This window comes from Electrona antarctica (assembly GCF_951216825.1).
Source record: "Electrona antarctica genome assembly, chromosome: 10".
NCBI classification, from domain to species: Eukaryota; Metazoa; Chordata; class Actinopteri; order Myctophiformes; family Myctophidae; genus Electrona; species Electrona antarctica.
The window spans coordinates 8,586,698-8,608,849 of record NC_136791.1 but is presented as its reverse complement, the minus strand read 5'-3'; the positions used below and the strand labels follow the sequence as shown (position 1 = coordinate 8,608,849).

Below are 22,152 nucleotides of genomic sequence, written 5' to 3'. Positions count from 1 at the left end.
ATTCTTTGTCCTGTCTCCCTTCTTCCTCTGTGATTTATTAATATGATCTTTAGTAACTATTTGTATAATCAGGAGGCATAAATGACTATTCCCCACTAATAACCTCCCCTCTCCCTCCCTCCCTCCCTTCCCTTCCCTCCATCAAAGGTCAAATGGCGGGGGACCACACCCAGCTGGAGTTCCATAACATTGAGACGGGCATTGTAACGGAGAAGCGATTCATGTCCATGGTGCCGTCCAACTTCATTGGCCACCTCCAGAGCCTCTCCTTCAATGGCATGGCCTACATAGACCTGTGTAAAAACGGCGACATCGACTACTGCGAGCTCAATGCCATGATCGGCTTCAAGAACATCATCGCCGACCCGATCACCTTCAAGTCGCGCTCCAGCTACGTGACCCTGACCACGCTGCAGGCCTACTACTCCATGCATCTCTTCTTCCAGTTCAAGACCACCTCCTCCGATGGCCTCATTCTGTTTAACAGTGGGGACGGAAATGACTTCATCGTGGTGGAGCTGGTCAAAGGGTAAATGCTTCTCAAACTTTTTTCGTGTCAAGGACCCCTGGAAATCCCACCCACTCACCTTTTCATAGGCATGTCCAGAGCCAAGCTAGGCATGTCAATGTGCAAGCATGACACAGTACGGACTAGGGCATTAAGCAACTAGTCGACTAGTAAATCCACTAGTCGACCTTGTTCGTAGGTACTAGTTGACTAGTTGATAAGAAAAAAAAAAAAAAAAGTTTATTTCCCCCCCCCCCGATTTTGTAGGCCTCAAGATCAGGTAGATTATAGTTATAGTCACCATGTACACAGTTTTTCAATGTACAAATATTTATTTCCAAAAAAAAAGAAAAGTTTATTTTTTTAATTTATTTTATTTTTTACATAATAGGTAGTTAGTCGACTAGTAAACTAGGCAACTAGTCAACTAGTAAAAATGACTAGAAGTGAATGCCCTAGTACGGACACCTAAAATCGAACACCATTTGAAACAAATTGTAGGAAAGAATATATAAATGGACCCATAAAAATGTTTCCGCAACCCACAAATGGGTCCCGACCCACAAATGGGTCCCGACCCACTGTTTGGGAAACGGTGGTGTAGAGTAGACAACCAACATGTACATGGAGTTGCCAGCCGCTTCTTTTCAGCCGACAGCCTGTGGAGTTTCGCAGTTCTACTCCCTGCTAAAATAAGACTCCCCAACCAATCTGTAGGAGTCACCGGTGCAGCGACAGAGATCACCTTCCCCTGCCAAGCGCTCACCCACGAACATGACCAATTGTGTTCGTTGGAGCGCCCGGCCAATCCGGAGGCACTGTGGAGGAATCGTACGCCAACCTCCACAGTGGTATTGTGCATGTTGGCTCACTGAAAACACTGTGCTACACCAGTGGGTCTCAAAGTGCCCCTGAGTGGGTTCCAAATGGCCCCGTACGGGTGTGAAACTCTGAAGACCCCTTTTTCTCTGGTTGGTTCCCATTCGGAACCAACCGGTGGAAAAGGGGTCTCTGAGAGTGTACAAATGGAACCAAATTAACCCGTAAGGGTTCAGTGACTAACTCAGAGAGAGTTAGTCACTGAAGAAGGTCTTAGGACCGAAACGTTTGCTTTTTAATTGCACTTTGAGAACAGAGCACTTTATGAGCAAGATAGAATAAAAGGAAAATTTTTTCCCTAAGTCTCAGTCTATAGACGTTTTTACTTCATTTTGTGATACAGTGAGCGAGTCGTGTTCGGTAGCTCCTGTAGTTTAAGTTTGAAAAAAAGGACGAAGAAAGGCAGTTTTCTCAGTGCTTCGGTCCTTGAAATTAAAAACTTGGAAAACCACTGCACACTAAACAGAGCCTTCATTAGTATCATTGGTAACACCTGTGAAGGAAGTAGGGGAGCGGCCTGGAGGTAGGAAGAGTTATTCTGTTAACCCATTTTGGTGTTAGCATTATGTTATGCTTTAGCTATTGAAAAATAGCAGATCTACAAGCTCATAGCGCGCCACCGAGTGGCGCGCTACGAGCTTGTAGGTCTGCTATTTTTGAAAAATCGAAGAACGACTGACATGAAACATAGCTTTTTCAGAAAACTGTCAGGATGTAGAAGACATTTTTAGAATCTGATCTCAGGTCAAAATGAGTTAAGAGCCCGTTGATACATTATCTCTAAATATCTTTCTCTAGGTATCTACACTATGTGTCAGACCTGGGAAACGGCGCCCACCTGATCAAAGGCAACTCCAACAAGCCTCTGAACGACAACCACTGGCACAACGTCATCATCTCCAGGGACACAAACAACCTCCACACCGTCAAGATTGACACCAAGATCACCACCCAGACCACTACAGGAGCCAAGAATCTTGATTTAAAAGGTGTGTAAAGTGGTAAATGGTGCATTTATATACAGTTGGGTGCCACCGATATTGTCCCTTATCATTTGACCCATTTAGGCCTGACCTCAAAACTTTTAAAAAATCCTTCTAAATCCTCCAGTTTTCTGAAATAAATATTTTCACGATTTTTCAAAAATAGCAGACCTACAAGCTCGTAGCGCGCCACTCGGTGGCGCGCTATGAGCTTGTAGATCTGCTATTTTTCAATAGCTAAATTATAACATAAGCCTCCAACTGTATAGCGCCCTTTATCCAAGGCACTTAGATTGTGCATTACGTTCACCCATTCACACACACATTCATACACCGATGATCACGACAGAGGAAACCATGCAAGGCAGGCATCATCATGTGTATGATCTATGATCATCATCATCATTCATTGATTGATTGATTGAAATATGTATTAACAGTTTGCAGAATTACAGTACATTTCAAGCACAAACTCAATACAAAGACTGTTAACTGTGAGTGGACGACCCGATTAAGCATTACACTTGTTTACAAGAGGGTCCACCATGTTCAATTCATCAAAACATTTAGAGACGTACAGATAGACACTTCTATAGTCAAAGAACAGAACAGGAATTCATCATAAAGGAGGTAAAAAGGGAAAAGAAACATATACAGTGAGGGGGGAAAAAGGGGGGTGGGGGCGGTGGGGGGGGATTCAGATTAACAACCTTTATGTCACTTTATGAAACCATTATGGTACTATTTTCAATAGTATCAAGTAAAACATTGTTTGTCTGTTTTTAAATTAAGCTTTAGTAATGAAAAAGAAAATGCACAGGCTATGATCATATACCAATTAGAAATAATACACATGTTTAATATAACAACTTAATTTTAACAACAGTACAGTATGATAAAATAAATAAATAAAACATTGCATAACCACTGGTTAATTAAAAACAATGTTCAAGCACTAATGATTTACAGCAGGGGTAGACTACAGGCACTTTAACTAGACAGGGAGAGAGAAACAATATTTAATTAAGATATTCACATCTAGTTATTATCTGTGTGGCAGCCGTTCACTCTCTCCCCTCGCCTCCGACAAGCTTGCAAAGCCTGTACAGTGTTGATGTTGACAGCATATTTTAGTTTTAGTCATCATAGTCTCTTGAATAGTTTTCATTTAGTTTTCCTCACATTTTAGTGAGTGTAGTTTTAGTCGACTAAATATCATAAGATTTTAGTCGACTAAGTCTACAGTTGATTTAGTCGACTAACATTTTGGTTGGCACTGATGCTGTTGTAATGGCTGATTTTACACATAGCCGATCTACAAGCTCACAACGCGTCGATCTACAGCTCACAACGTGTCGCGCTGCGACGCGTTGTGAGCTTGTAGATCGGCTATTTTCAGCATGCAACCAAGTGTAAAATGACTTGTCTTTTACTTATACTGGATCTCTCTCTTCTCCACTAGTCCCTTTAGTCTAGTTTTTATTTGTTGACAAAATTGTCAATATATTTAGTCTTAATTTTAGTCATCATAGCTTAGTTTCCATTTAGTTTCCATCAGTGAAAAAAGGTAGTCGACGAACAGTTTTCGTCTTAGTATTAGTCGACAAAATCAACACTGCTGTATTGTTGTAAACATGGAATACAATGAAGGTATTAGCAAGTAAGCACTCACTGTGAGTAAACGCCTACCGCTAGGGCCCCACTCACCGTATGGTGTCTCTTTTACCGTTAACTAGCAGAAAGGGAGTCATTTATTTCCTTCTCTATAGAGCGTCGCAGTCCCGTCCCCTCGAGAGACCCGGAAAAGAAATCCCTGTTCATTTTCCTCATAGACTTTTCAGAAAGTATTTATTTAAAAATGTTTACGCGGCGGACAAAGCCAACTCTTGTTGTGACAAATCGGGACTGCGACGCTCTATAAGCACCGACATGACTCATGAAGCTCAACTGGGAATACTTATATATGTGTGTGCTGATGCATCTTTTGACTGTCACTGTGGAGTTTGTGGAGATGATACCAAGGCGTTGCAAAAGCCAGAAAATTCCAGTGTAGTGTAGTACCGGTAATCACAACAGCAATCAGTAATCATCAGCAATTTGACACTATTTTGTCAGAAACATTATATTATAGCCTGCCACACTGAAGTCCACTCGTTGAGCAGACTGGGTGTGCTGAAATTAGGCTATGTCTGGAAAGGCAGACAGTGTTTGAATTGGTACCACTTTGGCTCATTTATTTCCCACTTGAGAACCCTTATTATTAGCCTACTTATACAGAATATATATACCACCTCTCACTGGTGAATCTAGCTATGCATGTTCATACCTAGATTCCCTCAGCGACCAAGTTTCCCCAGCGGCCAAACTGTCACACACATTTCTAAGTTGGATATAGTGATATGAGGCCAAAATCCATCACTACAAAAGAAGTTGGGATCATTAATGAAGTGGAGCAGTATATTATTTTCACAAACTATATATTGCTCAGTGCGTACCGTAGGCAGACTGAAAGGCCAAGGTATGAAGTTTATTTAGTCCTAGACCTGAAATCAATAGCCTAAGAATGTTAGCCATCATGCATTGTGTGTTGTGACTTAATACTATGACCACATCTCTAGGCTCTCTAGGTCGTCCTCAGACGAGTCTTCCATCGTCTCTTCCAGTCATCCCGGTTCTCCATACATCCGGCCAGCTCGTTGGTGCTTTGCGCTCCTGCATCTTTCTTGAGTATATCCACATAATGTTAGTATGGGACGTCCTCGTGACCGGTGCCCATGTGTTGGTTACTTCCCACAGCAACAGTTTGCTGGCTGGCAGCTCCATGTGTCTTTGGTAGCTTTTGTCGCTCACTCTGAATATTCCAGCATACAGATTCTCATTGGTAACATGTGTACTCTTGCTGATGTTGAGCACTTACACGTAACATTCTGGTGTAGCACCCGTCTAGAGCCTTCTGCAGAGTTGGCTTCAGGTCCAGCATTCACTGCCATATAGGAGAACAGATTCTAACGTCACGTAGAAGAAGCTTAGTTTGGTTTGATGGGGGGAGGTTGGAGTTCCATACACTGGCCATGCCATTCAGGGCCCTCCATGCAAGTGCCTTCCTCATTTGTATATCTTGCTCTGTTGAGTTGACCCATGAGCCCTGCAGGTACTTGAACTGACCCATGAGTTGACCCATGAGTTGACCCATGAGCCCAGGTACTTGAACTGACCCATGAGTTGACCCATGAGTTGACCCATGAGCCCAGGTACTTGAACTGACCCATGAGTTGACCCATGAGTTGACCCATGAGCCCAGGTACTTGAACTTCCTTCAGAGCAGTGCCTCCTGTTGTTGTGAGAGGTGGCTTTCACCTGTGACCTCAAATGAGTTTGACTCCCCTGACTGCATATTTATGATGACACGTTTGACGTTCGTTTTAATCTCTAGTCCTCCACTGTCACATTGAATATTTTGTAAATCTTTGGACACTTATATTAAATTATTACTGCTAAAGTCAGCTGTTAGTCTTTACACACTCAATTCAACTTGGAATTGTGTGATGCTAACAAAGAAAGCAGAGCACCCAATCAATAAATCAATTTACACTGACAATGGGGTTGTTTATGCCGGCACACAACTGAATACGTTGAATATGATTTATCCTTTGTAAATCCTTTGTAAAAGGATAAATCTATTGGCTGCAACTTTATTCTTTTCCCAAGGTATAATGTGTGCTGAAAGGACGTGCTGAAAGGACGCTTGCATGTGTCAAATAAGGCTTTATATACAGCAATCAGTAATCATCAGCAATTTGACACTATTTTGTCAGAAACATTATATTATAGCCTGCCACACTGAAGTCCGCTCGTTGAGCCGACTGGGTGTGCTGAAATTAGGCTATGTCTGGAAAGGCAGACACTAGACAGTGTTTGAATTGGTACCACTTTGGCTCATTTATTTCTCACTTGAGAACCCTTGTTATTAGCCTACTTATACAGAATATATGTAGCACCTCTTACTGGTGAATCTAGCTATGCATGTTCATACCTAGATTCCCTCAGCGACCAAGTTTCCCTAGCGGCCAAACTGTCTCACACAAGTTGGATATAGTGATATGAGGCCAAAATCCATCACTACAAAAGAAGTTGGGATCATTAATGAAGTGGAGCAGCTCTGTATGCCCACCCATTCAGCCTTGGTACAGAATACTGAAGTATATTATTTTCACAAACTATATATTGCTCAGTGCGTACCATAGCTAGACTGAAAGTAGCCTGGTGAAACCATTCCCCCTGCTGGACAACATTTGCATTCTGCCAGCAGGGAGAATCTGGGAACTCTCAGGCAGAGATGATGTACTCCGGTCCAATTCTGGCCGGAGCGATATGCGGCTGTAGGAGGCCGCTAGAGGCGGGATCAACGCGAGACTTATGACATATTGAAGCGCTGCCACAGCGCAAATGTAAACACAACCTAACAAGACTACAACTCGAAATGATTATGGAGATATCAAATGTTTGTCCCGCTGCTTCCGGGTTCATCGTTTCTGCTTGAGAGATCCCAGATGCAGGCAGGAGGAGGGAACTGGTGAACTCAATACTGCCGCAATCTGGCGAAGTCAGGTTAGACTGAAAGGCCAAGGTATGAAATGCAAATAAATGCATTCCTGTTTATTTAGTCCTAGACCTGAAATCAATAGCCTAAGAATGTTAGCCATCATGCATTGTGTGTTGTGACCGAATACTATGACCACATCTCTAGGCTCTCCAGGTCGTCCTCAGACGAGCCTTCCATCGTCGCTTCCAGTCATCCCGGTTCTCCTTCCATCCGGCCAGCTCGTTGGTGCTTTGCGCTCCTGCATCTTTCTTGAGTACATCCACATATGTTAGTATATGGGACGTCCTTGTGACCGGTGCCTATGTGTTGGTTCCCACAGCACCAGTTTGCTGGCTGGCAGCTCCTTGTGTCTTTGGCAGCTTTTGTCGCTCACTCTGAATATTCCAGCATACAGATTCTCATTGGTAACACGTGCACTCTTGCTGATGTCAAATAAGGCTTTAATTAATATACAGTAAGTGAAGAAGCTGTGCTTGGGAGCTGAGGCAGAGGGCGAGAAGGTAGAGGCCGTGACGGTATCAGGAAATGTCCATTAATATCTCAAAACGTTTTCTTTTGTCATATCTTTTTACACGGGTGTGATTTTTAATTATTAGCTCAACATTATTAGCTCAATGGACCATAAGGGTCTCTGTGTACTGTAGACGAGTGTGGAAACTAGGCATGACTCATTAACCCATTTTTGACTGATTAAAACAATCTAAATCCTTATAGTTTTCTGAAGAACCCATGTTTCTATGTCAGTTGTGCTCAACCTTTTTCATGTCAAGGACCCCCAGAATGATCTCCATTGGGCCACGGACCACCCATCTCAAAATATGTTGTTCCAGGCACACCCCAGATGCAAATATTTTAGTTAAAAATGTTTTTTGCACCACATTTTCACGACTTTTCAAAAATAGCAGACCTACAAGCTCCTAACGCGCCACTCGGTGGCGCACTATGAGCTTGTAGATCTGCTATTTTTCAATAGCTAAAGTATAACGTAACGCTTAAAACACCAAAAGGGGTTCCCGCACAAAATGGGTTAAAGACGATAGGATAAAGCTGAGTTTATTGTCAATGTACAGTGTACACAAGCCAGTTGAAATACATCTTTTCATATCCCTCCTACTGTATATACAATACCCCACACATACTGCATGCACAGTACTCTCTATTTCATCAGAGAGGTCAGAGCACAGGGTAGCCTGCAGTGCAGCAGTTTGGAGGATCAGTGTATGAGGTAGAGACGCTGGGCACTATAGCACACCGTAGATGGGCTACCAGGGTACCAGCCAGCCTCCAGTTACCAGCTCACAACTGGAACACACCATCCTGTAGATGGGCTACCAGGGTACCAGCCAGCCTCCAGTTACCAGCTCACAACTGGAACACACCATCCTGTAGATGGGCTACCAGGCTACCAGCCAGCCTCCAGTTACCAGCTCACAACTGGAACACACCATCCTGTAGATGGGCTACCAGGGTACCAGCCAGCCTCCAGTTACCAGCTCACAACTGGAACACACCATCCAGTCATTGCCAGGAATCGAACCTGTAACCTTTGTATGTATATAGAACCACAATTTTCTTTTTTCAACACAACATAGGAAAACAACCAAACAAGTACCACAATACGGACATTACGAAAAAAAAAGAAAAAAAAGAGAAAACGAGTACACCACAGTCTTGACATGATTGTACATTACAGGTCACCAGAGTCTTTGTTATTCACTACCGTTCAATAAGGTACATTGAAGCGCAGTCTAGAAGGGTCCACTGTATCTAAGACTGGTTCCCATACCTTCGTGAACGAACCTGCAACCTTTTGGTTACTGGACACTGTGACCAGCCTCTTTACTTCTAGGGCTAAGCCATCGACTACACACTACGATTTGTAACTCGATCTAGGCAAAACAAAAAAGAAAGAAAAGAAGATATATTAAAAACAAAAGAGATGATTACACCCCTGGAAAATACAATTTGAATTATATTTGGATTATAGCCATCAGCATCTGTATACACAGCTTGTCATTAATCTCTAACTGAATATGATTATAACGATAGTACTAAAATCCTAATTTACGATAATCTCAGACTACTGGTTTTCAGTCAGACAAGAACAACAACAACCCAGTTGAACCCATTCTGACTGGGAACCCATTTTGGGGTTCTGTACAGTATGTACATTGTACAGTATTCAAAAATTACAAAAATGTGATGCTACTGAACACTATAGCACACAGTGATTACTACCACAATATAGTGCTTTGACCTTTTAACAAAACCTTCTTGTTTTAACCAAAACATATCACTTACATTTACAATACCTTCAATAACTAGGTTGAGGCCGGTATACTGCTTTCTTTTTCTTTTATCAATCTTCCACTAGAGGTCAATATTGTCACATGTCCAATAGCATAGCCACTGTGTTGTCCTTATTTTCAGCTTGGGTGACAAGATGAAGATGCTACAGTATGGGAAGCATGATGAGAATGGGTTGATTTTAGGATAGGGATGGGAATTATCGATTAAGTCATGAATTGATAATTGATTTAATCAATGAATTATGAATTATCAATCGATTAACCGGTTAGTTGATAAGTGCCGTTTAAAAAAAGTATCTGATAATCAAAAGGCATATTGTATTCCTTAATCAAATATTTATTTGAGCATTTGAGATACAGGGCCAAGCAATGGCATCTTTGTATGAGATACAGGGCTATAAGCAATGGCATCTTTGTATGAGGAATAAAGTACACATCACATGCAACAGCAGACACGTTTCTGTGACTATCAAGTTGGGGGGGCTTTTTTTAACCAGCCCACATGTGCGTTCCTCTGCCACGCACGCGGACGCAGACATTACATTACATTCACAGAAAACCGGCCAATGATAGAACCGCATAATTTGCGATGAATTCTTAACTGTTACGTTTAATTGATGAATTTCTTAACGGTGATTAATCGTTTAACGATTAACTGTTCATAACCCATTTTGGGCGGGAACCCCTCTTGGTGTTTTAAGCATTATGTTATACTTTAGCTATTGAAAAATAGCAGATCTACAAACTCATAGGTCATAGGAGCTTGTAGGTCTGCTATTTTTTAAAAATCGTGAAAATGTAGCGCAAATCTTTGAATATATATTCTTTCAGAGCGAACATTTTTAACTCAAATCTTTGCTATTGGGGGGTCCCTGGAACTACATATTTTCAGATGGGGGTCGGCGGCCAATGTCATATATATTTGGGGTCCTTGACATGAAAATGTTTGAGAACCACTGACATAGATACATGGGTTTTTCAGAAGACTAGAATCGTTCCCAGGTCAAAATGGGTTAATCATTAAAGTTGGGTGTGTGGAGCGGTGTGGACAGCTGACCGGTGGGCGTCTTCTTCAGTACATTACGTCCGGTATCAGTTAAGAGTAATACGGGAAAGCAAATTCTTATTCATGAAGTTAAAGCAGCGCATTGCAACTTTCCTCTTTACCTCTCTACTTCTACCCCGGATTTGAACCCGGTTTCCTGACATTTCTTAGCATTGAGCTAATAGAGCCGGCCTCCTTGCTCGAGGGATGAATTGAATCTTGACCATCAGGTCAAAATTTGTGTCAGATGATGATCCTGTGTCTGTCAGTGGTTCTCAAAGTGGGGTCCGGGGACCCCCAGGGGTCCTTGAGGGAGTTCCAGGGGTGCTCCCAGCTAAATGATAGTTTGGAACCAAATGGACCCTTATAGTTCTGTAACTCTGAGAGTTAAATTAACATTGTATAAATTGGGGTCTCACTGCTAGAGCCATACAAATCTTCTCTTATGGGGGTCCCTGGCAATGGCATATCTCTTCAAATGGGGGTCCGCGGGCTAATTCATGTCAATTTGGGGGTCCTTGACATGGAAAAGGTTTGGAAACCACTGGACTAGGTGACCTTTGACATGATCTAGATGTCTCAATAGAAGAGCAGGGAGACAACATGTATATATTATATTATATTGTATTTTATTAACACATTGAAAAATGTGAGTTAACACATTAAAATAGTGAGGCTTTATTAGCAAAGAAGAAACACAATAACTACGTTGTATTGTCATTATCTATTACATAAAATATTTTTTTTTGTTTGTTAATTTCTTCTGTACAATGCCTATCACCTTAGTCTGCCATCCTTCCCTCCATGCAAAGCGTCATATTTTCAGCAGACTTCGAAAAATGCTTTGTTGGTCCAGGGATAATGCTCATTGCTCAATTTATACCAAATCGTATGACGGTGTTGCTTTCCGCTGAGAGCTTGCAGATTGGCTATTTTCAGCAAGCAGCACAACCATACGGAGACGTATAAATCAGGCTTATAGGGCAGTAATGATCCATGTGTATTTCCCTCCTCAATTCTCCCGGTATCTGCAGTAACGATTTAGCATTTTTGGTCCCGGGACACCGGCTCCATGTCAGCGATGGATGGTTTATTTTCCCTCCATAAATGATTGAAAATTTCACTCCATAAATATTTTAATTCAACAACGTCGTAGCTATGCATTGCTGTCGCAAGTAGTTGTTTATTCACTGCACTCCACTGTACGCAACTAAAACACAGCCATAATTCATGTAGGTCATGGACTCATGATCAAAACGTGAGTTTTCTGAACTATCAGGACATGATTTGGGATTTGTGACTCCTCGTCATCCTATCATTGAACGATAAGGAGTGGATTCTTTGTTGTTTTTTACCTATGATGATATTGATTTTTGTTATTCATGTCTATGAATTGATTGCATAGGGCCTACATGGATTTTGTGCTATCCCTTTGTGTTTGACTGCACTCTTTCTGTTTATACATTTTGTCTAATAAACTCTACAATCAATCAATCAATCAATCAATCAATCAATCCTATTGCTATCAGGTTGAGGTTACATCGGGTAAATCATTTACCAAGTTTGAGTGATGTCTGTATGAATCCACTTTCCTACCAGATTAATAAAAGAAATGACCTACACGACCAGTTGCATTTAATACCGTACAGTTGATGCCACCGTGTGTCCTACAGTATATGTGTTGCTGTCATCAATGCAGGTGACCTTTACGTTGGTGGAGTGGCCAAGGAGATGTTCAAAGAGCTGCCCAAACTGGTACACGCCAAGGAGGGCTTCCAAGGTTGTCTGGCGTCGATGGACCTAAACGGACGCCTGCCAGACCTGATGTCGGACGCTCTGGACTGCGTTGGTCAGATAGAGAGAGGCTGTGAAGGTGAGTAGCTTCTCAGGCCACTAGGGGGCCACATCATGCCTTTGTTAGTTTGTTCCCCAAAACAATGTCATCTGCTAACATCCCTCAGCCCTCTTTTTTCTGTGTCTTAACTTATTCTCTTATACTCTGTGATAGACTGTCAGTCTGTCACAGTGACAGTGTCAAAATAAATGTACACGTGAGTTAGATAAGCTGGTGCAAAAGGATGCTGCTCCATTTGGGGTTTTGCAGAAAAATAGAACAAAGATCTACTACTCGGCGATCAGTTGTGTTCACTTTTCTGAATTGCCATCATCACCATCATAAAACTATTATTGTGGAACAAATGGAACATCACAATTTGATAAACAGACCCGCTCTAATGCTCTCGGCCATTCATTGGCTTGCACTTCAGAATCCCCACATTTGTCGGGACATGTCATGGACACGCACGCACGCACGCACGCACGCACGCACGCACGCACGCACGCACGCACACACACACACACACACAGACACCCATCCTAGTGCCCATACAGTATCCCGCTGGCCATTGGCACATAATTTAACAACCATAAATTCTGTGTGTATTCTGTTGGAATGCATCAAACTCTCCTCCACTCGCGATCATTTTCTGTTTCACTTGGGCCATAATCAGATTATGTTCTCGGCCATATTTGTACTGCCAGTGTTCTTTCCCATTTTTTGCTCCGTGCATGCTTACTGGATCTGAGTGTTTGCCAGAAGGCAATCCTCTTGAATTATGCATGAGGCCTTTTGTGGCACGCATGAATATCATTACTGCCCACTGTTCTGTTTGCACATCACATCCAAAGTCAATATTTGATTTATTTGTCAACATCATTCACTTAGATTAATTTGAAATTTCACACTGCCGTCCACTCCTTTCCATTAAAGACGTAGCTTTGGCACGCAGCTTTGGCACACGGCCTTTGCACGTTTGCATATAAAAAAATAAATAAAAGTGATTTTGTTTAGTGCCAAATGTGGGTCTATTGAGTTTGAGATGTGTGTGTCTTTTGTTTCACGGCACACACTCATTGATCACTGTCGGTTGGAAATGGTCTCTTTCTCTCTGCCGCACATTTTATCAAATCATCGTGAGTTGATTGTGGATGAATAGTACACAGTGAAATCTGCAGGGTTGACTTGTACATCTGTAGCTCAGAGGGTAGTGTTCAAATATTTACATGTGTACATGTAAACATAGTAGAAGGCAGAAGACACGTCGTGACCCTATCCACCTTCCATAATAACTGTGTCTACCATGTTTTTTAAATGCAGGTTTCTCGTGTCTCTTTTCCATTTTCATTCATTCTGAACTTCCATCCTTCTGGCTCTCTCTCTCTCCTTTTCTCTTTGACGCAACTGTTTTCTCATTCCTCCCGCTGCCTCTGTGGTCTGCTTCAGCAGTCTGTGTTGTTTTGTGTTCTGCGATCTCTGACTTCTCAGTGCTTTTTTTTTTTTTTTACTAACGGCCGCTATGCTTTGCCTCTTCCTTTTTTTCCTTTATTTTGTGGTTATTTATTTATTTTTTGCTGACAAAAGTTGCATTGATGAAAGCTGACTTGCAAGGTAGATAGCTTTGTCTGTTTGATAGTCTGATATCCCGTCCTCTTTGCATCTGCAATGTCTCTCCCCCCTGACTCCCCCCCTGACTCCCCCACCACCACCACCACCACCACCTGTCCACAATCTCTGCCTCCACGTCCCCCGACCACATTTCCTGGAGCGAGATGGCTACTCAATGTGTCACTTCAGTCACCTGTCATATGGAAATAGGCTTTTAGCCCTTTAGGAATACAAGCTACACCGTCTACCGCCTTGTATCACTGCCTATGACGTGCAGTCACATGATGTGTGTCCCACTCATTAGTAGTGATATTGCTTTCATTAGCATAAGGTCTGTAATTATTACTTTGCATGCCTCATAATAACAAATAGTTGTCGCAGATTTATATTTTGTCCACTGCATGCCTTTAATGCAAGCCTGTCAACTGCCATGGGGTTTTCTTGTCAAAATCGACCTCACTTTATTTCCATTTTATGTTTCACATGCACATTTACTTTTATTAACTGTCCATTATTGCCAATGTATACAGTATATATTCTGTGCAATGTTTTCTTTGTAAATAAGAAGAAAGTGGTTGCAGGCTTTGTAAGAAAAGAAAATACACATGATAAAGCATCTTAATATATAAATGATTGGCCACTAGCAGGGTCATATAGCCACATGCATATCAATGAGGTTAAATAAGCACATAACCATAATACGGTATTAGCATAATGACAGAACTAACAAATAACTTATAATGGTTGTAACACAAATAAACCACTAAAATAACACAAATAAACCACTAAAATAACACAAATTAATTGCTAAAATAACAAATACACCACTACAAGATCATTATCGCCAGCAAATTAAATTCATAATTTATTTAGCCATGTTATTATTTATTGCACATTGGTGGTGTTCCCAATATTGTAGATGGTGTAGGTAAGCCATATATCATCATTACATTGCAAGAGAGACAATTGCTTACTATTGTTTTGAAATGTGTCATAAAAATGTCATAAGCATCCAGTTAATTCCAAGGGTATATTTAATAATTTAACGAATAAAGAATAGTCAGTGAATATAGTCTGAGTGAATAACATTAAACACAAAGGCACAAGCAATAAATAAATTATTGAATTTGTAAAAGGTATGCAATAACATCAACATCCAATACATACTAAGCCTGCCCTGCACCATTACTCCATCTCAGTGAACTATTACCTCTAAGTCATACAGTATGTCGCCGTACGGCCACGTAGCTCGCCGAACACCGGTTGTTTGTGGCGAGCGATGTTGTCGTACAACGGCATATGAATTGGTCTTTCTTAACTCGAGGGATGACTGGCAGACAAACAAACTGACAGTGTGCCGTGCCTGTGTACAGAATTGTCCTAGCTGGCTGGCTGGCTGGCTGGCTGGCTGGCTGGCTGGCTGGCTGGCTGGCTGGCTGACTGACTGACTGACTGACTGACTGACTGACTGACTGACTGACTGACTGACTGACTGACTGACTGACTGACTGACTGACTGACTGACTGACTGACTGACTGACTGACTGACTGACTGACCGACAAACTGACTGGCTGAACGACAAACTGACTGGCTGGCTGGCTGGCTGCCTGATTGACTGACTGACTGGCTGCCTGACAAACTGGCTGACTGACTGACTGACTGACTGACTGACTGACTGACTGACTGACTGACTGACTGACTGACTGACTGACTGGATGACAAACTGACTGGCTGGCTGGCTGGCTGCCTGACAAACTGGCTGACTGACTGGCTGACTGACTGACTGGTTGACTGACTGGCTGGCTGGCTGGCTGGCTGGCTGGCTGGCTGACTGACTGACTGACTGGCTGGCTGGCTGGCTGGCTGGCTGGCTGGCTGACTGACTGACTGGCTGGCTGGCTGGCTGGCTGGCTGGCTGACTGACTGACTGGCTGGCTGGCTGGCTGGCTGGCTGGCTGGCTGGCTGGCTGACTGACTGACTGACTGGCTGGCTGACTGGCTGGCTGGCTGGCTGGCTGGCTGGCTGGCTGGCTGACTGGCTGGCTGGCTGGCTGGCTGGCTGACTGACTGACTGACTGACTGACTGACTGGCTGGCTGACTGACTGACTGACTGGCCGACCAGCTGACAGTGTTGTTGACAGTGTTGCTGATGTACTGATGTACTGATGTACTGATGGATAGGTGCACAAACAAGCTAATCAAACACGCTGGCTGTCAACACATTTGGGAGTTCTCTCGTGCTTTGCTGTCTCTCAGCCATGGAGATTCGCCGATATGGAAGTGCACCAATTTCTTTCCCCTGCATTTCATATGCATCCGTTCAGTGCACAGCTGGATTTCCAGTAAGCAGAGGGGGATCAAGCCGCATAAAGTCGATGGCTGGTCCCTCTGTGATCAGACCTAACCCGCCTGTTTTTTTTTTCTTTTTAGTGAATGGACATGTCAGAGCTATATACTGTATGTACCATATAACTACTACAGGAAGTTTGTAAACGGCTCCTATTATAAATTGGGATGTAACCTCTAACTTTGTGTGCATTCTTTATTCTTGGCGACAGCAGCTGCGGAATGCAATACATAATTATAAAATATGAAGTAAAATATGAATCAAGGAAGGGAGGCGAGAAAAACTAACCGTCAATGACTTTAATACAACCTAATGACCACAATAAGAAATGCTTAAACGTCTCAGTTTTCATTTGTACTATTGTTGTTCTATATCTGTTCCACCGTGTGTATTGTCGTGTTTTGGTATGTTTGTTTTGAATGTGTACAATATGTAAATGATAAATCCATTGGTAGAGTTACAATGATACAATACGTAAAACTGGTATGTAAACTCATTGAATTTAAAGAAAGTAAAGTCGTGTGTGTGTGTGTGTGTGTGTGTGTGTGTGTGTGTGTGTGTGTGTGTGTGTGTGTGTGTGTGTGTGTGTGTGTGTGTGTGTGTGTGTGTGTGTGTGTGTGTGTGTGTGTGTGTGTGTGTGTGTGTGTGTGTGTGTGTGTGTGTGTGTGTGTGCGCGCGCGTGCGTGATGTCCAATTACAAAACACTGTAGTTACAATTAATAATTCATAAGCTGACGTGAGTACCAAATAATACTATTCAAAGCGATTAAACCGTTTTTTTTTTTCAGTTGGTCTTTATCAGTAGTATGTAGCTGTGGTTCACAGACAGGTGTAACGTAGGTTGTTTTCCCTCATACTGCAAATATCTGCTTCACCAGTGTGTGTGTGTGTGTGTGTGTGTCCAGGTCCCAGTACCACCTGCCAAGAGGACTCGTGTGCCAACCAGGGGGTGTGTCTGCAACAGTGGGAGGGCTTCAGCTGCGACTGCAGCATGACGTCGTTCGGCGGACCGCTCTGTAATGACGGTAGGACGTCCCTCTGTTCCTGTCCTTGCTGTAGCATAGTGGTTACCAAAGTGGGGTCCAGGCGGGGACTCCCATAGGTCCCCTCCCCAGCTATTTCCCCCCAAAACCGGGAGGTATAATGTTCATAGGTGCCGGAGTGGGGGGTCAGAAGGGTCAGAATGTCCCCCCACTATTGGGAGATGACTGGTCTAATTATTTCTTTATTTTTCCCGACCCGGCGCTGGTTAACACTGTAACCATTTTGTTGCACAGTCGTCGTTGTATTGGATGCATGCTTGCCTCTCGCTGCAACGACCATTCTCCAGTTTCTCTCTCTTGTCAGACAAGCGAATGCATAACAACACTCATCTTCTTTGTAGGCTGGCTCTGTAGGTGTGAAAACAGTATGAGCTTGGGCTGCTAGAAAGTGCTGCTGTCTGGCTGACCAGGGATCAGATCAGACTGCAGCGACATATATTGATAGGGGGAACACATCAGTTAACAATTCTACTGCCGGGAATTGTTTGATCCAGTGTTGCGCCGCTGCGTAATACGACAGACCCGCTATTTGTTTTATGAACCTAAATCGCATCGCATTAAAAATAATAAAAAAAGTCCGCCTCTGCCGTGGAGCAGGGGGAGAGAGCGTCATGTTATGGGGCTAGGGCTTCTGGGAAATTTGCTTGTTTGGACTACAACTTGCTCTGCACTCTGGTTTCGTTTCGCATTGTCATGGCCGCTGGCTCGTTTCATCATAACAAGACGACGGACCATTTCTTACCCGATTTTCACGGAACAAACGCCGAAATACTTCAGCGTATGCTCCAAAGGTAATAAAGCAATCCAGGCAGCGTAGGATATTTGATTAAAAGGCGGGTTCCGCGTGATGTGGCGTCAAACTGTTAAAGTGAAAGCCAAGAGAGCACGCACACACAAATCATCAAACCTCTGTGGAATCAATCATGGATGACTTTATTCATTGAGGTGAAAACATGCGATTTAATGTCATTCCGGTGCGTGGGTGCCTCTTTCTTTTTTATTTATTTTACAGTATGTCGGCTCCGCTCGGATCTCAGAACCAATTTCAGAGGTCCATTAGGGTTTGGGTCCATTATTTTTTTTACCCGTACAGAGCTCTGTGTATACTTTTAGGCTACTAATTATATGTTCATTATTTTTTCTGACTACCTTATTACTAAGTGATGTTTATTCAATGTTTCATGTAGTCCTTCTAACTTTAACGAGTAGGCCATGAGCTTGAATGTCCCTTATTAATAAATAGAAATGAATTATATTACTTATAATTACAATCTAGTATTTAACCAGCTGCTCATAGTTAGCAAATCAAATATCGGGGAGCCGGACGACTCATCCATTGGTTTGCTACATGAAAACCAACACGTCATGATCAAAACCATGTGGAGAGCGCCGTTGATTCAGAGATAATGGCAACATTTGCCGTCCCGTAAACAAGGAAGTGAATGGCTGGACACATGTCCGGGAGCTCAGAGCAAGGCGTTGCCTAGCAACGGGAGCTGTCAAAAAAGCCTTCCGGTTTTTATACCATTAAAAAGGACCTAAAGACGTCTCCACACACGTCCTGGGCCTTCTACGGGTGTAATTATGAAGACGTCTGGAGACGTTTTGGGCGAAATAAGTGTTTAATTGGGCGTCCTTACAAGTTTAAGTAGGCCTATACTTGGCCAAGGAGGTGGGGGAGAGTTCCCCATTTAGTGGAGCAGATTACTGAAACGATCGTTCACTTGATGGTACAAGCACCAAATTTGGCACACAAGTGCTTCAGAACCTACTCTCTCAGAAAAGTACGTTGTCCACTTGAAAAAACTAAATGGCCACCATTTTTCAAGATGGCCGCCTTTCAAAGTGGTTTTAAACAGTGTTTGAACTATAGTTTGATTGAATAATCCTATTGTAATGGCCTATACATCGAAATGTATGTTTCTGAGTATGATAAATCCAATTCTGCATTTAGCAAATCAAAATTATTGAATATTATGATGATACAATGGGAATTAAACAAAAAGCTGGGGCAGATTAAGTCAATATTCCATAAGAATCTTTCACTTGGTGGTACAAGCACCACATTTGGCACACATGATGTCCAGGATGTACTTTCTATGAAAAGCACGTTATCCAGCTGAAAATCCAAGATGGCTGCCAGTTTTCAAGATGGCCGCCTCGTCAAATGCAAAAAAACAAAACAACAAAAAGGTTTTCGAAGTAAAATTGTGTTAATGATCCAAACATCAACATGAATGTATTCTGATTGTAAGAACTCAATAGTGTTGGAATTGAATTCCAATATGGCCGCCAGTTTGCAAGATGCAGCTATTACGTGACTCAAAATTTGCGTTTTCGGAAGCTGTCTGATCATAGATATTGTTGAAGGGCAACATCATTCATTGATCATGCATTGAAATGCTGTGGTCAAGCTCTATTGGTTTGTATTTTTTTTTATTATATAAGAGTGATGTCAAAGCACAACCAGGAACACACTGGTGACATCACTGCTGTTAGACTCAGCATGGGGTTCAGTGCTGTAGTTGTGGTTTACTAACTGTTGTAGTGTACTCACTGTAGTTTGTTGTATTCTTTAGTGTCCTAATGCTAATTAGCCCCTGTATATATCTCCACTAGAAGTTTAGTTAGTTGTAGTATTGTAGTTAGATAGCCGCACCTGAATTGACAAGATGTGCCACCGTGGGAGAGCTGAGACAAGGGTAACGGAACTTCAGTTACATGGATGGTGTACAGATCGTACAGGACTTAAAAGGAACTGGATGAACGGTCGTGCTAGGTGTAGGGCACCAGATGCTTGAACCTAGATCAAGGTTCAAGGTTGGACTTTATTGTTACTTTATTGTTACTGTCCTGTACACATCTTGTGTACAGGACAGGTACATAAGAGTAAAACTTATTTTAGTTTGGCTTCCTTACAGACAATGCAGCGGCATAGATGGCAAACAACAAAAAACACAGCAAGCACAGCAAACGAAGGGATAGAATAAAGAGTGCTAGAAAAATAGTAACATATACATGTGCATGTTTTCCCTGTTGTAGCAAAGTTAGGTAAACTTTCGCCCCGGTTCTTATCAGTTCGTTCATGTATCTGATTGTTTGGGGAAAGAAGCTTATTTGCAGTCTATTTCCAGTGGCTTTGAGACTGAAAACGTTTTCCATGTGGCAGCATCCGCAAGCATCTCTGCGGTTGGGATGGCTTGGGTCCCTCATAAGTCCACGAGCTTTGCTGACACAACGATCGTCATACAGGGCTTCGATGGGGGGAGATCACATCCACTGCACTCTTTGAATTTTTGCATGTCCATCACCAGGATCATTCTGAATTTCAGCTGCTCTCTTAGTGGAAAACTGGAGTTTCCGTTGCTAAACATTTGGCCGACAATTTTGGTACTTTTTGGTACTAACTAACTTTGTACTGTTTTGCTTCAATGTATCTTCACTGCCACCTCCATCATCCAATCTGGATGAGTCTAGCATGATGGGCACGACCGTTATCACTGTATCGGATAGGCAAAATCAACCGTTATCAGCACCTTGGAATACGGCCAATATGGCCATACTGGCATACTCACCCTTGGCTGAACGTGTCATTTCCAACTCTATTGTCGGCGCATGGAAACTAGGGGCTACTATACTATCCTCTGCCTATCGGGACGTAACTCGGACGGTGCTGAGTCGGATCTGGTGGCCGTCGCAACGCTCAGCACGTTGTCTCACGTGGCTCAAGGCCACCAGACACAGCACGCCTCCGTCATTGACATCAGTGACACAAAAATACCATTATCACCCGTCACAATAGGTGATAATGACATACTGAAACAGTGAGTATGCCAGTATGGCCATATTGGCCGTATAAAGGTGCTGATAACGGAGGATTTCGCCTATCCAATACAGAGATAACGGTCGAATGGGGTGGAAATACGGGGAGACTTCAACTCCTCTTTCGTATCTGTTTGACACACTTCCTCCAATCAGTTTTAGTAGCGAACATCTTGTGTTATACGGTTAAAGGCTGAGGGTATATATCCTTTTACCACCCAACCGTACAAAGCACATTGAAATATGGGATGCATCTAGGTTCAAGCATCTGGTGCCCTACACCTAGCCCGACCATTCATCCAGTGCAAGTCCTGTGCGATCTGTACACCATCCAGGTAACTGAATCCCTGTTACCCTTGTCTCAGCTCTCCCATGCTGACACATATTAGATAGCATTTAGGACACTAAAGTATACTACAAACTACAGTGAGTACACCACTACAACAGTTAGTAAACCACAACTACCTCTAGTACGCTACAAGCATACACTGAACCCCATGCTCATGCTCCATGAGTCTCACAGCAGTGATGTCACCAGTGTGTCCTGGTTGTGCTTTGACATAACTCTTATATACAAAATTACAAACCAATAGAGCTTGATCACAGCATTTCAATGAATGATGTTGCCCTTCAACAATATCGGTGATCAGAAGGCTTCCAAAAACGCTAATTTTGAGTTGCGTAATAGCCGCCATCTTGAAAACTGGCGGCCATATTGGAATTAAATAATTGACACCATTGAGTTCTTCCAGTCAGAATACATTAATTTTGATGTTTGGATCAATGTGTGGATCACACATTTCTGTTCAGTAAAGTTATACGTATTTATTTGACGAGGTGGCCATCTTGAAAACTGGTGGCCATCTTGGATTTTCAGCTGGATAACGTACTTTTCTTAGAAAGTACATCCTGGACATCATTTGTGCCAAATCTGGTGCTTGTACCACCAAGTGAAGGATTATTATGGAATATGGACTTAATATGCCCCACTTTATCGTTTAATTCCCATTGTATCATCATAATATTAAATAGTTTTGATGTTCTAAATGCAGAATTGGATTTATCATACTCAGAAACATATATTTCGATGTATAGGCCATCAAAATAGGATGTTATAGCTCAATATAGCTCAAACACGGTTTAAAACGACCTCGAATGGCGGCCAT

General features: G+C 42.6%; 1 protein-coding gene across 4 annotated transcripts in view; it reads left to right on the top strand.

Moving 5' to 3' along the window:
* LOC306931175 (neurexin-1a) overlaps positions 1–22,152 on the top strand; it is a 528,074-nt gene that overhangs the window by 249,406 nt on the left and 256,516 nt on the right. For all 4 annotated transcript variants that reach the window (XM_079512408.1, XM_079512407.1, XM_079512406.1 and 1 more), the window contains 4 exons: positions 148–529; positions 2,186–2,376; positions 12,027–12,200; positions 17,027–17,146. In XM_079512408.1, the coding sequence (XP_079368534.1) occupies positions 148–529; positions 2,186–2,376; positions 12,027–12,200; positions 17,027–17,146 (867 nt within the window). The remainder of the gene's footprint in view (positions 1–147; positions 530–2,185; positions 2,377–12,026; positions 12,201–17,026; positions 17,147–22,152) is intronic.